Raw genomic sequence first — 16,912 nt, forward strand, 5'->3', positions numbered from 1 at the left:
GCAATGCACTTCAAGATCTTCAGGCTATTTTGCAAAGAAAGTTCATGCCAAAACTGCAAGTTTGAAAGCTGTGATTAGGCACTCGGTGAAGTGTAACTCCTACTGTTGAAATTAATAGCAGTTTTGTAACTCAGTTCTGTTGTGTTACCTCCCAACATTTAAAGGATGCTTAACGCAATTTTAAAAAATGAAATTAGCTTTGGGAAATTAGAATGTGGTGCCAGAGACACTTAGGTTCTCCAGGGCGATGCAGAACAGTAACAGTTCTGAGTCTGGCTGCAGATCAATATGTCTGAATTCTTTAAATGTTTTTTTTAATAGCGAAAGTACAGGGCTCTGTATACAGAAATGTGAATTTTCTTTCCAGTTTCTTGCAGAGAGGGAACAATCATCTTTTTTTTTTTCTTTTTTTTTAACCTTTAACTAGAAAAATGTAACTTATTGGTGTATTGAAGATACACAGAAATTGGAGGTGATACTGATAGAATTCTAAGGTTTTCTAAGAGACTCAGTTTTAACTGAAATGAATGAATGTTTCTAAAACTCTTTGAGATCCTTGAATAGCAAGCTCCTAGAACCAGCCTGCATAGGACTTTATACCAAATTAACAAAGTGGTTTTAAATGCACAGAGTTCTAGATCACTTTGCTTTGCTATGGTTATCCAGGGATTCTTAATCTACCACCATGCAAGAAAGCAAGGCAATTGTTCTGATCTCCTACTAGCCAGAGCTGTGTTTATGCTGACCATAAAGAAACAGGGTTCTTGGTCTTTTCAGGCCTTCAGATAAGGCGGTGCCCCTTCCCTACTGGCGTAAGTGCCTCAAGTTTGGTATTGAAGCTCTGTTGGACAGGTTTTCACAATGTCAGATAGCAAAAAAGGAAGAGCTTTTTGCTTTCCATCTCATACAGGAGCAGAGGTTTACAGGGGCTTATTTGTAAACCTAGGGGTCTGACAGATATGTGTCTAAGACTAACATTGCATTTGTATCCCAGCTGTGTCCTTGCAGGCACAAAATCTTCCCTGTCTCCTGCTTCTTCTTACTTTCTGTATTTCCACAAGCCGCCTTAGCCTTTACTTCTGCTATGTCCAACTCAGCGCGCTAATGGAAGAGTCTGCCATGCTGGGAAACTGAGAGGAGACCTCTCCCAGATAGCCCCTGAATAGAAGTTGTGCAGTGTGAAATCTGAAAATATTCTTCTGAGACATTTCACAAAGAACACCAAATGAGATTATTTTTGTGCCCATAAAATTTAATCAGGCTAATTGCCAAAAGAGGGTGCAGTTAGTCTTTGAAATGATCTCCGGCCTAGGTTCCCTAAATCCTTACAACAAATTGAAGCTCTTCAAACTGATCCAGAGGAACTCTCCTCTAGTAGTAGATGTCTCTGTAAAATTAAAGCAGTATCGCTTTAAGTTGAGAAAATTATTACAATGTTAAATTTAGAAAGGGAAGCCTATTTTCATCATCATTTGTATATAGAGGGAGAGACACCTCCTTCTCAGAACCTTACAGACGGGGTTTGGGGGAGGGTGTAGTTGCTTTTTCGTACAGGCTCCCCAGGCTCATTGCTGCTTGTGTAACTACTTCCTCTGAAAGTAAAACAGCGTGTTCTGTTTGTGTAAGGAGCTTTTCATAAGGCAAACAAAGAAAAAAAAAAAAAAAAAAGAGAAAAGGAAAAGAAATTGATTCTGTGCCAATACATTTTCCAGCTCCTGTACAGAAGGGGACTGAAACAGTTTATAGTGAAATCAGAAAAGCTAATAATGGTAAGTAAGCTAGTGAAAAATTAAACACATAAAGGAAGCATTTGTATAGAGATTAAGGATAAATTTGTGACTGACTACTTTAGGAGATAAATGCTATAAAAAAGAGACCCACGTCACATAGGAACATACCAAAGGACAGCTACAAAATCACAGGTGTTGATAAATTGTATAAAACCTTCATGGTTTCTCCTAAACCAATATTTAATGCAGTGAGATTAATATTTGTGACATCTACTTCATCAGCCCATTTTCACTTTATCTGCTAAGTAATTGGGCTGTACATGTGAATCTGGAGCTGAACATGCCCAGTTAGGGATTAGGATGCTGTGTTGTGTTATCTCAAACTGCTCATGAGCAACACTTTTCACACGGAATGGTTTGGGTTGGAAGGGACCTTAAAGCCCACCCAGTGCCACCCCCTGGCCTGGGCAGGGACACCTCCTACCAGACCAGGTTGCTCAAAGCCCCGTCCAGCCTGGCCTTGAACCCCTCCAGGGATGGGGCATTTTCCTCTTAGTTGAGCACGTTTGCCGCGTGTTATAAAATTTTACAGTGGTTTTGGATATAACCCCAGCAAATATCTATAAAGCCTGCAACAGCATACTCTAAAAACCTTTAAAGCAATGTGATCACTTGAGTAGGGTGGGCTATTTGTTTTAAGCAGCATCAAAAATCATCTCAGGTTGTATGTGCCAGCCACTCTACCCTTCCACCACCTGTAACACGCTGTTGTATGCGGGCACTAGCAGCTTACTGGCAATTGCTGTCTATAAATGTTCTGGCGGTAAGGAGTTCGGAGGCAGTAGGTTAAAAGCGTTCCTTCGTAGTTTGTCAAAGACTAAATCAGATTTCCTTTCCTCTCTTTGTGTTAGGAAGTCTAGATTAGTAAATATTAGGGCTGTAAAGTGTTCGTGTTTTGTCCCTGTCCATGTTACCGAGTGGCTTTGTTGTGTGCCATTTTTAATTTTTGATTGTTGTGTTTTAATTTGCTATTTTTCTATTTTATAAGGGATTTCCCACCTGCTCTGACACAGTATTCTGTTTCTAGGGAATCTTTCATGTGAGGGTCTCCAAGTACTTTAGAAAACATTACTTAATTTTCCCTTGTGAGGACTTACAAGGCAATTTTTATCTCCATTTTACAGCTGAATAAACAGAGAGATTAGGTCATTTGTTTAAGGCAATGTGTTTAGAGAGTGACAACACTGGGAACAGAATTTCAGAATCCTGACTCCTGGCTTGCTGCTGAGCCTATGTGTCGTACTCATTTTTCACAGCCTTACAGCGAAAAGCAGAATATCCTTTACATTAGGCACTTCGTGTGGGATCACCTGGCAGCATCATGAGAAAAAACCAGCTCATTTCAGAGCTGAACCCAAAGGCCACTAATGTTCTGAAACGTTTTCCAGTGGGTGTGAATTGGACCTGTAACAAGCTGCAGAAGCTGAGTGTGTAGGTCCTCGCTTGCTTTCTGCTGAGGTGTGAAGCTGATTATTACACCTTTCACCATTGCTATTTCTGACATGCCAGAAAGTGTTATATACTAGAAGGGTGTTTTGTCAGTTGTAATGTAAACTCAAGGTTAGTACAGCAGAGCTATAATTCAAAGCACCTATAAGACTGTAATTGCCATAAAGTGGGAACTGCAATAAAATGGGATAGGATTGAAAGACTGCTCTGAATTAGCCAGATGATATGCAAACGCCCTTTAATCTTGCTGTCCACCTGCTCTTTTATGCATAACATTCTGCAGTTTCAGTTATTCTTGGAAACACAGTAACAGTTTATTGTTTTAATCACGTCTGTTTTTCCTGACTGATGCACAGGAAAAGTGTTTCAATTAGATAAGCAGTGCATCACATAGCTATGCAGTTGCTTTGGATAGCTACATTACGGTATATTTAAATGTAACATTTACTCTGATTTTTGATAGACTGTGTGATTGCAAGGTGGTAAAGTATAAGGGGGATCACTAGGAAATATATCTATCTTCTTAAGTACTTTAATATATATTAATATAAGTACGTTAAAGGCCCGTTGTGAGAGATGTTGCACATTACTAGTGGGTGTAGAAGTTGGTTTACCATTATGATCTTCACTACATTTGAATATTCTTTGAGTTTTTTGGGCAAATGTCCAAGATTACAATCTACTTCAGGAAGTTAATGGTTCAGACAAATGTGTCCTCTGGGGAAATTACATTAATTTTGGAATTGGTGTCGCCTACACAGTTTGACGGATTTAACACCTAGGACCTATGTAACATTTTATTATTATTTGTTCGTAGGTAACTATTGTGGTTTGGGTTTGTTTAATTAGAATTAATTGAGTGCTTCATGAGCAATTCTGTCTTTTCAAGGAATTATCTGTGCATTACAGAAATTGTGCCCAGTAGAGAGGAAGCTGAAGAGCTGTCAGTAGTTGCTATGTCTGATGCAATTTTTTGTGACTGAAGTAAAATATTTTTCATCTTCGCTTTTATGATGGCTCTCACTGCTGTCCCCAGTAAGGCAGGTGACATGTCAGTAACCAGCTTCTCTTGTATTTTGAGTTCTCCAGCTACTGCTTGTTCTTATCCCAAATAATAAATCCGTAGTGCAGATGATGCTCTGACCTTTCCCAAGCCCCAGGCCTTTGGCAGTGTGCTGAGCATCTGCCATTATTCCCTTTCTTTTTATTTTCCTGGTATTGGCTATGTTATATCCTGTTACTATCATTTTAGTGTCTTCATCACACGGTGGTAAGACTCCCCATCCTATCTGCTGTGCTGCTTTCTGTATTCTGAGTACAAGGCCTAAAGAGGTGTTACATTAAAGATTGCCGGGAGTCTGAAAAATGAACTGTCAAATGCACATTTCAAATTGCAGACCTGCATGTGGTTAACTACAGTTAACCCGTTAACAGCAGGAAAAGCAGGTCATTTGCAAAATTCAAGTCTAGTCAGGTGTATTTTGATTGAAAGCCAAATAATAGTACTGTAGATAGAGAATTGTAGTCTCTTTAGCTGGACGCTGGATTTCCTCTGATATAATGAGAAGTTTGAGGAGGATGCTGATCACTACGATTGTGTCTGGAAGCAGCTCAAAGAAATGAAGTTGTTCTTGCATTGTTATTGAAAGGTTAGCTTAATTCAGAGAAAGAAGGCTTGATGTTCAGGAGGTTCACACAGGTATCGATTAAAAACCTTTTCTAGAGCAAGAGACCAGTATTTTACATTAAATACCTAAAGCTTCAACCCTCAGATGTAAATCAAACCTTACATCCAAATGGCAATTTGGGGAACGGTCACAATTAGTACCAGTCAGGTCAATAACACCTTTGTCTGAAAGTCCTTCACAGCTATCAGGACGAACTAATTTCCTTAAAATACTGCCTTCTCTGGTTGCTCTATGAAAAGGTCAAAGTATATTGGGAGTCAGGAATATCCAGCCCAGTCCCAGAGCTGTTGCTTTTTGTTGAGAAAGAACTGAGGCAGTCCGAGAGCTAAGCAAAGCAGGCAATTGTCTAAATCAGCAGGCTGCCAAGAATGATAAAATGACTGTGGCCTTGCTGCCTGCGTTGCCTGTGCTGGAGTCCCAGCAGGCGAGGCTGGCAGCTGATGCTCTTCCTGAAGGACAGGTCAGGATGTGTCTGATACTAACTTCAGCTGGGTAGGTGGAGGCTCTTTCAGATGGATGATTTAGTTCCATCACACCTTTCGTCCTCCCAAGAAGCAGTAGGGGCAGGAAGTCCAGGCGTCTCCATGCTGGTTCTTTATCTCAGCTCCACCCCTCCATTGGTCCCAGTTCTTGAGATAGCACAGTTCTGTTCGTATTGCTGAGAAGACTAGACCCAACTCCAGTTTGCAGATTTCCTTACATTCTTCCAGGGCAATTCTTGTGGAATACAATGTTTTAGTACATTCTTGCTCCTTTGGTAACTCGGCCTTTGCTCATTGTCACATCCAGAGCACACAGAAGCCAGTGATAGGCTTTGCACTGATCTTAATGTGCACTGAATTGAACTCATAGCGGCTTACTGCAAGGTAACTATTCTTATTTTCTTATCAGGAAAATGGAAATCTAGTGAACAAAATGCAGAGCCAGCCTTTATACTGCTAAGTCTGGAAAAATGAATCGGTCACTTGGAAGCAACTGCAGTGGCGAGACAGGAAATTCTAAGAATCCTATTGCAACCAACAATGTACTATGGAAAAATAAATATACCCCAGTGGAAAGAGGCATGAGAAATCCCTGTTGCATTCAGTGGTTTGGAACAAACTATTAGAAATCAGTTCTAGCAATCAGGAAATCTGCTCAAATACTTTCCTGCTACTGAGCCTTAGGCTTAACACCTCTATACTTGGCCAGAATTTCCCACTGAATGCCTTTTCCACTATGGAGAAAACTCACAGGGTCTGAGGATTCATTATGTTATTCAAAACTCAGGCCTTACAAGCATATGCTAGCTGCATGCAGTCCAAAATAATGCAAATAACCTTTCCTTTCTCCAAAATAAAAACTCTTCAGATCTTTAGGTTTCAGGATATGTTCTAGACCAAAGCCTGGATCTGTGAGACATTGATTCCAGAGCCAAATGCTTCAGCCAAAAATTAGGCAAAGCCAGAAGGTTTCAGTAAGACACAAATAAGGGAGCTTCTGACCTTGCTTGAACCTAAAACGCGAAGCTGAATTGCGTGCATGCCCCTGTGTAAGATCCGTTCCCAAACAGCCTGCCAAGAATCTCTGTTACAAGCTACTGCTCCAATAAAAGGCTTGGCAGAATGTGGTATGTCTGGAGTTCAGCGCCTTCAGTTGATAATCTAGCATTTTACCTTCCACCAGTGTTGGAGATGGGTTTGAGATAAATTGTGAATTGCAACTCTTTAAGCATGTATTCTCTTCTCCATAACCTCTAGCAACAAGAAAGGGCAGAGCAGGTGGGTGTGACAGTGTCTTAAACTTCTGCCTAGGGTAAGGACAATGCATTCCTTTATAAAAAATGTGTTCCTTAAATTTCAAACCCTATCAACTAAAAGCAATAGCAAGAGTTTAAATCCATCAGAAATCCATAAAAACACCTACCTTTATGAGACTTGGGAATCTTTTAGAAATCACCAGCACCAGACCTTCATCTCTGATTCCTTTCCGAAATATAAAGCTTCTTGTTTGCCCTGCTATGGAAACTTGACCAACTGTATATGACTAGAATCCAGTATATCTCATTTCCCTGTTTTTGTTAGTGTTCAAAAACCTCTCTGTTCTCTTTCATCACAGTAAAAACCACTTCATATTTTTAACAGGAATGAAATTAAAAAGGTTGTGAAAAGATTGACATTAGCAAAGAATCAGCAAAAGCCCCATATCGTTGTGCTTTCATTAGAGGCTGCATGCTGGCTTACCTGATTGGTACCTTTTAGAAATTATACAGCCTTCCAGCAGCACTTTCGAAGGACACCAATTATGACGTTCCCCTGGTAGAGATATGACTCTGCTAGGAAGCCACACTATCTTGAATCTGTGTAACAGATAACAAGGAGGGATATCTGTTATTGTGGCCTAGTAGCTTTGGGGTAGCAAACATCCCGTTGTTTGAAGTTTTGAATTTATACAAAATTTCTCATTTCCTCCTTCCTGTAAGCACAATACATTGTGACAGAGGACTAAACTACAGCTCGTTAATACCTCGCTTCATAAAACTTACATATAGTTTTGTCAACTTAAAGTCAAGCTTTGATGTAGCGCTGGGTCAGCAGTGTTTTTGTTCACTTCTGACAGCTTTTGGGACACAAAAAGCTTTTATGTGTTTCCCATGTAATTTTTTATTTTGTTTCTTATCAAACTGGCTAAACATATAGGGATTAATTTTGCCAAACATTTTTATATGGAAATTAAGTTTATGTAGTGGTATAAGGTGCTGCAGTCACCTCAGTTTTTAATCCTGTTCTTAGGCTAAAGAACTACCCTGTTCCTGTTCTGGGTAGAACTGTCTTGGAGAAAACCCATAATGTACGGTGCCCACAACATTCAGGTAGTCCCTCTGTGCCTTAGAAATTGCAGGCTGGTGGCATACCGTGTTCGTGGTGCTGCTTTCAGTGAAACAGAACCACAATCCTAATGTAATAAAAATGCGGATGGTAGAAACTCTGTGAGCTTAACTGCACCACAAATATACACGGATGCAATCATAGAGAGAAAGAGAGACTTCGGCATTGTTACCTGCAAAGTTAAATTCACCTGTGTTCAGTTTCCTCATTACTTCTGCTGGCTGTCAAGGGAGTTTCTAAAAGACCTTTATTTATGGTAGTAGTACTTTTCATAATATTCTTCATATAATGATTTCAGAGAACTTTTCAAAATTTACATGAGTGTTATGCCTATGGGAGGACTGATGTTGTTATTTGCTATTTAAAAAATAAATACTTAGAAAAAACATAGATTCAGACACTGTCCCATGTTTGTATACTTTCTAAGAAAATACCCTTCAAGATTCAGCACTTAATTTTGTCACATGTGAAATACTTTAACAGACCATATAAACCAGCAGTTTTAACAAGACTTGAAGTCCTATTCTAAAAGAGGAGTTACTTTCCTCAGTCTCTAAATTGTCTTACTTTGAGAGGGCAAAGAAATAAATATGGTTTAGTATTTGAACGTATTCTTTGAAACTTCTGAATAGCTAAATCCACTTTTTAAAAAAAAGAGCGTAAGATCTAATCTTAAAGTTCACTGGTCCTAAATGGAAAGAGCCCACTGGCTCAGGCTTTCATTGGGAACAAGCATCTTTTTATTAAAAAAAATTTCAGGTGTCTTTGCAGGATCTTACTTGGCTCTGAAAATTATATCCTATACCGGATTTCTGCAGTACGTTATTTTCCTGGCAAGGAATTGGTAGAGGAAGTATAATGCTCATGAGAACTTGTCTCTAAAAGGAAGACTCTTTTTTGTCCAGTAACAGCTTGTGCTCTCAGTAGAGAAGTCTGCTTTAAACCATAATCAGGAAAGCTGTCAAACATGTACGGTTCAACGTGATCTTTGACATGTCTGGTCCCACCCGTGTACTTGAACTAAGCTAGAGCTTGGATATGTCTTAGGACCAGAGCCTGAAGCTTAGTTGTAGGTGGCAATTTTACATCATTGCAAGGTGAACAAAAGAAGTTAGAGTAAACATAAAGGTCTATTTTCTGGAACGTAGAACTGATCACTCTGCAATGGATCATTTCATAATTTATACACTGTATTTTATTTTGCAGATTCTGTGGAAAACAGGCATTCTGTAAGTATTCATTTTATTTAAGCAGTTAAATACAGGGAAATTGGATTGAGATTATTGTGTGTCTACTAAGATAGTGGTGAAGTGTTGCTACGTCTTAATTGTTTATTTGTTGTTCAGGACCTTTGCTGGACACTACTGGGCAATCCCTTCATATGTATTCTTATTAATCAGGCTTTCAGTTCTACGTTTTTAGAATGGTGGGCTTTAAAAGTCCACGGAACCAGTTGGTATTTGGTAGTGCTGGTACAGGAGGTAGGTGACAAATACTGATCTTCCAGGAATTTGTGTTGAACACCCCTGCACAGCTTTGGATATGTGCCACATATTCGTGCTGACAGAATGGCACAAGGTTGGGGATGGTTGCTGCTTGCTTCAGGTTCCTGATGGACCTGAGGCACTCAAGATTTGCATATGAAAACCTGCTGAACTGGTTAATGTGTCGCTGGGGACAGAGCTGTTGTTCCAGTTCCATCTGTAAAATCTATAGAGTGTTTAGTGCCAGTGACTCTCCTCGGGGTGTGCCTGCTCACATGCACACATACCTTCTGTGATTGGAATATCCAGAGAAGTGAGGTCCGTCCTAAGATGTGAAATGAAAACTTCAACTAAGGAAGAATGGCTGATCACCTGAACTTGGGCAGATGTCACTTCGATTCACTATCTGTAACTGTTTCCTTCTGGGTTCGTTTTCATCCACTGGTATAGCAAGTGGAATGACTCTAGGGGCTGGTGGTGAAAACTGAGACCTTGTAAGAAATTTTAAAGGCAAGCAATTTTTTACCTCAGAGTACATAGATATGTCACAGTTACACTGCTCTAACCAAGAAATTAGAATATGGAGGATCTCAGTTAAACAATTAGGAGTTCTGTGAAGGTTCTGTAGGTGGTGAACAGCTTTATAGGGCTAAGAATCACAGAATTGTAGGGTTGGCAGGGACCTCTGGAGATCATCCTGTCCAACCCCCTGCCAGAGCAGGGTCACCCAGAGCAGGTGGCACAGGAACGCGTCCAGGCGGGTTTGGAATGTCTCCAGAGACAGAGACTCCACCACCTCTCTGGGCAGCCTGTGCCAGGGCTCTGCCACCCTCAAAGTAAAAGAAGCCAGTGAAAAAATACATTGGGGTTTGGTTTTGGTTTGGTTTTGCGCTCCACAGATCTAAGAGGAAGGGAACATACATTTCAGGAGTACTTTTATGAACGTTAGATAAGCTATCTAATCCAACCTCAAACCAGGCAGACAAGGGTGGTTTTTCTGCCATCCACTTTGTGACTTTGGGACTCGTACTTAAAAAGAAAAAAAGGGAGAGAAAGACTCATAAATAAGAATCACAATAGCACAGTCTACGTCAGTTTATGGCATCCATTTGAGTTCTGAAAGGCTCCATCAGCACTCATATCCCCATGGGATAAAAAGGCAGCCCATTGTATTATTTACAGACATTGGCAGTGCACTGAAGGTCACAGATTGTGTTACAATAAACAGACCTATATTAACAGGCCAGTAGGGTTTATAGTATCATTGTCTCTCTTAGTTTAAAGGCTTGTTTTTATTCTTTGCTCTCAATTTTCTATAAATAAATTGAGCTGAACCCTCCTCTGGGTAGTACCGGGCATTCCTTGGAGAGTCGCACAGAAGAAAGTTTGTCCCTGTCCGACACAAAAGGGAAAATGGTCAGGAGTGGCTGTGATAGACAGCTGGTGTAAGCTCAGGGAGGAGTTCTTATCTTTTTTGTTTCCACACCCTACATCAATTGTAATGGACGTTGGATGAAAGACTACAGTTTTATGAAGATTTTTTTTGTTTTCTTCTCATGTGGCCAAAAGTGAGTAAAAAATCTCTCCATGGAAGTATAATGAGGCTGCTTTAGAGAAAATACACTGACTGCCCCATGTAAATCACTTTCATCATAATTATTTGGGTTATTAAAGCTCGGTAAACTGGACGATCTATGAATTAATGTTAGATTCAAGGGAGAAAAGTGTCAGCTGAGGGAAGTGTTTTCTTTCGTGTTGTCTGTACAAACTCCTGTTAGCAGTAGGAGAGTAATAAAACTAGTTATTCTGTAAAACTAGTAAATACCCCAAAGAAAAGTCAGCTTTATAACACTTGCACATCTTTCTTGAGTTTTCCTAGAAGTAGCCTTACTCAGTTCACCTCTGTGACATTGTCCCCTCCTTAGATACTGTTCATGAGCGTGACATAGTAACTCTTCCTTTTTTTGAATTATTAGTGCTTTAAAGAACATAGCAAAAAACCCAGATCCCCGTCTTCTGCTTCGTAAATGCCCACTTCTGCTCCCAATAAAGCTGTGACAAAAAGCAGCACCATCCCTCTTTTGAACTCTCTAGATAAGTGACCTGGAGTTCAACTGGACAGATACATTTCTTTGTAGATTTTCCATCTCCCCTGTTTGCCTCTCGGCACTTTTCAGGCAACATAGATGTGTACGGAAGAAGCAGGGAGCTACTAAGGTGCTTTCTATCATTATTTTCTTGCAATTGTTTTTTTCTGTAGCTCACTTTCACAGAATGCTTGACTGTGATGTACCCCAGAAGTCTGGTCCAAACGAGGAGCTGTTGATCCTACTCATGAAAAGGAAAATGCTCCTTATAAAGTGATCAAGTGGCTTAAACTTCCTCCCCAGATGTTCTGCTTCTTTATAGCCAAATGAAGTATTTGGCTCAGAGGTGAAGTTGCTTTCAATCTGCTACTCTCTTAATTTGTGAGTGAAAGGCGGCCTTCAGGCGCTAGGCTGGTCAGCTGGCATCTTAATCACATAAAATGCCAGATGGATTACTTAGCTATAGCAACCTGTCAAAAAACGTGTGGGATTTGGCTCTGTTTAGGAAATAATAGGTATTGCAGAAGTGTGGGACAAAGGGCACTGCAGCAGAGAGAGTAGTATTTTGCGAAGAGCTCTGTTTTCAGAGACAGGAGGACATGCAGTGGTTTTGTTTCAGTAATGGTGGTGGAGACTCGACACCAGATCCTGCTGCCCTTTTCACTCTGTAAATTCAGACAACGGTGTGGGTTCCACTCCTCAGATAAACTGTGTTAACTGACTCGGTTCTGCAGTGATCTTCCAGAAGTCACAGGCAAAACGCAGTACTGCACTGTGGAAAAGAGAGATGAAGCAAATCATTTTAATGAGCGCTAGCCCTGCTCTTGTGCATTTGCCCCTATGTAGTTTCTGTCAGAATAAATATAATCCAGCGTAGAAATTTAGGAACTTTGCATCCTCTTTACTGAGGGACTGTTATAAAATTGAGCTCGGGGCTTTAGTAAACACTGTACAGACAATAAGTGGTGTGTTTCACAGAGGCATCGGAAGTGTTTGTATTATGTCAAGAAAGGTGGTGCTTTAGAAAAACAGTCAGTTAAAGTTTGAATGACTTGTATTGTATAAAGGCTCAGTTGCAGTCCAGGTTCTGACTGATTTGCTGATCCAGAGTACCTTGAACCTGAGTGTCTTGGGCTTTTAGGTAATTTAGAAATGAACCCGAAGTTTTGCGTTGGAGGTTGCTTCCCTTTTTCTCCTCTGTTTCAGAAATTTGTATCTTAAATGCCATCCATAGGAAGTATTTGCAAAAGAAATGAATTACTTAGAGAGGAACTGGGAGGAGGTTTCCTTCCTGAAATCAGAGCTGGCAATCTTTCTAAGTTATTTAATGGTCCCAGTTTCTGAAAACATATTGAAGGAAATATCTTAACAATGAGATAGCCACTTCGCCAAATACTAATTGGTATTGTGTCAAATTTACCTCAGCAGTACATTCTGATTTCATATCTCCTCCTCCCCTATTACCTCTTAGAAGTGTGTGTGTTTGTTTGTTTGTTTGTTTGATTCTGTTCTGTACAGGAGGACTGGCAGCCTCAGTCAGGACATAGTGTACTTTTAGCTGCCTATTTGTTCAGCCTCAGCATGTACCCTCTGAGATAGAAACCTGTACGATTTAAATCTATTTGGAGAAATTTGTGGGATTTTTTTCAGCTACTTTCTCATCATACTCAAGTGATCCCAAAAGTATTTTGTAAATTCTCGGTGCTGGAGGAATTGCTGTATGTTGCCAGCACAACAGAGCCGGCTCCGAAGGCAGAGGTGGCATGTGTTTAACTGTGCACGGTAACATGGCACAAGAGTTTCAGAGAGGAAATGAAGATGAAGGATGTGTCCATTTAAAATCGGGGGGGATTTCAGGCAGTCAGGATATGACAAAACAAGGTGATACTCCGAAATAAACATTGAATTATAAACCAGGAATTCCTGCCTCTGACTCATGGGGCAAATCCTTTGGGGGTAAGTCCACAAAAGGAATTAGGCGCCTCAGTGCTGACAGACTAAACTATTAGGTTAGAGGCCACCATGTACTCTTAGCAGATATTTGTTGGAAGAAAACTTGCCTTGGCAACTGGTGTCAGGAAAGACTTGACAGTTGTGAATCCTCAGCGGACAGAATTATTTCTGTCATATAATGTAAAGACAATGAAGTTTATGTTCTGTCTTTGCCCTTGCCCATCGGTTGGCGCAGAGGAGTCCTCTCTCTGCATGCTGCCTTTTGTGGTTCTCATGCCAGGTTTCTGTGTCCCTGCTGTGTACCCAATAGATAACCTGTTCAAAGGAGCAGACTCGTGTAGAAACATGCTGTCTAGAAGTTGAACGCTGCATTGCTTGCTGTTGAGATACCCAAGTGCTTCTTAGGAAAAGGTTTTAATTTTTGTGGGACTGGAGGTTGGGGCCTAATTGTGGCAACTGTGTGTCTGCTGGTAAATAAGGGATCTGACTGTCAGATTCGTTGAGTGCCAGCAGTTCCTATAAGAATCCAACTTTTATCAGTAAGAGCCCAGTTGCAGATGCTGGTGATTAACAGTATTGCAGTCTAGCCTGTAATTGTTAACCTAAATCTCCCAGTGTCTTATTTCCTTTTTTATCTGATGAAGATAATATTAATATCTCCCCAGGGAACTGTATTTATTAGCTCACTGTACAGTACTCTAAGGAATATGTTACTATATTTAAAGTTTTTGCATTGATCAAAAAGGACAGGAGAGGGCAGGGGGGCATTTATACTCATACCTTTTTTTTTTTTTCCTTTTTTTGTTTTGTTGCCAACAGAGAATACAAGGGCATCCTGATGCTACTTAGAACAGTCATCTCAAACATCTGCTGGGAGAAGAAAACAAGCCAAGATGGAAGATGTTGCAAATGTTTCAAAAGCTCTGCAGCACTTATTTATGAGTTTGCCAGGCTCTTCTTTTCAAAGTTTATTTCCTCAGGGGGAACAATAGAGATGTTCCTAAAGCATTTAATGGAAAAAATTACAAATAAAAATTCTCATAGGAAAGTGGCCGTAGAAACCACTGACCTAGGTTCCCATCTTTTATTTCTTCTGCTAATGCAATTTTGCCTTTCAAGCCTCCAATTCATGATGCTCTGAGGAAATAAAAGGGGAAGCTACAGCTGAGGAAGTACATTCCTACAGTGCAGTAACAAGTGTGATGCTAGTAAGATGTAGAAATACCTAAGCTTGCTTTAAACTAGCTAACTTGGTTATCAGTAGCACTACCGTGGCAGGTCAGAGCTCAGCACAGCTTGGCCAGCCATGTGTGTACTTTGACATGATCTTGTGGCTTGTGCTGAACTCCCTGCGCTGCAGCAGCTGGACTGCCACCAGTCTTGGACCCAGCGAATTTATAGCTCACTTGGATGCTACACTGCAGCGAGGGCCTAACGGAAGAGCTAGCTCTGGGCTCTCTAAAAACTTGAATAACTCTTCAGAGATTCAGTACTTCCCCAAGTGCTTCTGTGAGCAGAGGCACAAATATTCTTTATTCTTCGCTAAATTGCTTTTCCCCTCTAAAAGTTCTGATGCTTGTTGGTTAGTTTGGTGTGATGGTTCTTCAAGGAATGATTGCCCATCACAGTTATTTTGGTGTGGTGGTTCTTCAAGGAATGACTGCCCATCACAGTTATTTTGGAAGATACAAATATAGGTGTTGAGTGGGTGGATATACTACACCCAAGTCAGTGAGTTTGTACCTGAAAATCCTATTATGTATAATCCTTATTCCTTTGATTTTAGGAGAAATATGAAGTCGTACTTGTGTCCAGTTTGTCCAGTATGGAACTCCATACCTATCTTTTTTCTCTGTAGCATGATAAAACATTAACATGGATCCAGTTTGGACCTGGATCTAATCTTTGCAGCCCATGTTCATCTCACTTGCATTAGTTTAAAAAAAGAACACAAAACAAAACAGAAGTACTGTCCCCAACCCCTTCACCAGCTGGTCTTTGACACTGCAATTGCTCTCCTTTTCTTACTGCAGATTAAATTACTACAAGATCTGGGCCACAGATAAGAAGGTTCTCATTTTAATTAGAAAATAGTGAAAGACAGGACATGGATTTGTATATACATATATAGTTGCTGCTTTAAGCATTGCATCAAAGACGCAAAACCAGCAAGAAATACAAGAGAGTTTTATATCCTCATTCCAAACGTTTAAATTTTCAGTCTCTGGTTACTGGCTAATATCTCTAATTTATTGTTCCCTGTGCAAATGTTGTTTGTATCGAAAGCCTTTCACAAATGACTGTCTTCACAGCACTCTTCTGTTGACAAATATTCATTCTAGCATCCCATGAGTGTCCATACAAATGTGTTAGCGTAAGGAATGTGAACAGGTATTTTAATAAAGAAAATTCTGAATTGAACTTTGCGCTGGATCTTGCATGTTCATAGTAGTGACCACTTGCAAATGAATGCCTGTAATATTTTTTGTTAGCAATGAACCATATAGATGCATTGTATAAATTTACATATGGAAGATGTCATCTCTGCAGCAAGGGATTCCAGACACTTAGATCTGTTGTCATCATCCAGTTTAGCAGTGGGTAAATGCACTAAATTGGTTAAAGAGTTGAGCATGGGAGTGCTTGCGTTCACGTAAGTCCTTTGCTAAATGACAAAGATAAAAGTTCCTCCACAAACCTCTCCGCGGTCCCTGGGACAACTCAGGAAAGCACTGGTTTCTGGGAAGTTTCAGAATGTCAGCTGGGCAGTGGGACAATTCATTGATCTATTTCAGCTTGTCTCTTGTCTGGAATAATCCTAAACTATTTTTGATTTAGTCTGTATTAAAAGTTGTTTGCCATAATGAAACATATCTGAACTATCCACTTAGAGTGCTGTGCGCTGTCTTGAACGCTTATGTTTTGTCTTACAGATATACCAAAAATATTTTAAAATATGGGACATTAGATCAGCAGACATCTCCAGTGAAGATAAGGTTAATGGGCCCATGAAATAAACAGCTACACAAGGGGTCCAAATGTCCTGTTCTGAGCATGTCTTCTGGATGCCAAACAAGCGTCATTATCCCAGTGGAAACATTTGGGAAATAAGCCTTGAGTCTGTTACTGAAACAGATTAAAGTTCAGATTAGAGCTCAAACAGTATGTTATTCAAAACCAACCAAAAAACGTTTCAGATTTCTACATTGTCACCAAGTTGAGCTCAGCAAATACAAAATGAAGTGTGTTGCTAAATATTTACTTTTTGAGATGCCAAAAGGGATGGGGCATCCTCAGGCCCGTTGTGGCATGCCTCGTCGGAGCCGTTCCACGGACAGTGCCGCATCCCGCTTCCACCGAGCGTGTTTACCTTCCTTGGTTAACTTTTTACTACTGCGGAGCAGAGGCTTTAGGGATGAGATGCAGACGTGCTTTAGATCAACAGACTCTTCTTCCTTGACACTTATTTTTTTTTCATTTCCAGCAAACTAGCAGCTGCTTATTGTCTTGTCTAATGTACGTATACAGCGGTGTGCCCTTTCGTGGGAAGGTGAGAGGTGATGTGCTGCCTGGTTCGGGCTGGAAGCCACCTGG

At 40.4% G+C, this 16,912-nt stretch overlaps 1 protein-coding gene across 6 annotated transcripts in view; it reads left to right on the forward strand.

The window, feature by feature from the left end:
• PECAM1 (platelet and endothelial cell adhesion molecule 1) overlaps positions 1-15,739 on the forward strand; it is a 33,761-nt gene extending 18,022 nt beyond the window's left edge. For 2 of the 6 annotated variants that reach the window (XM_054222025.1, XM_054222027.1), the window contains 3 exons: positions 1,713-1,769; positions 9,001-9,023; positions 14,138-15,739. In XM_054222025.1, coding sequence (XP_054078000.1) covers positions 1,713-1,769; positions 9,001-9,023; positions 14,138-14,167 — 110 coding nt within the window. In that variant the 3' untranslated portion in view covers positions 14,168-15,739. The remainder of the gene's footprint in view (positions 1-1,712; positions 1,770-9,000; positions 9,024-14,137) is intronic. The other 4 variants (XM_054222026.1, XM_054222030.1, XM_054222029.1 and 1 more) reach the window with 2 other exon arrangements.
• Positions 15,740-16,912: the final 1,173 nt, after the last annotated feature.

This window comes from Rissa tridactyla, chromosome 15 (assembly GCF_028500815.1).
Source record: "Rissa tridactyla isolate bRisTri1 chromosome 15, bRisTri1.patW.cur.20221130, whole genome shotgun sequence".
Classification (NCBI taxonomy): Eukaryota; Metazoa; Chordata; class Aves; order Charadriiformes; family Laridae; genus Rissa; species Rissa tridactyla.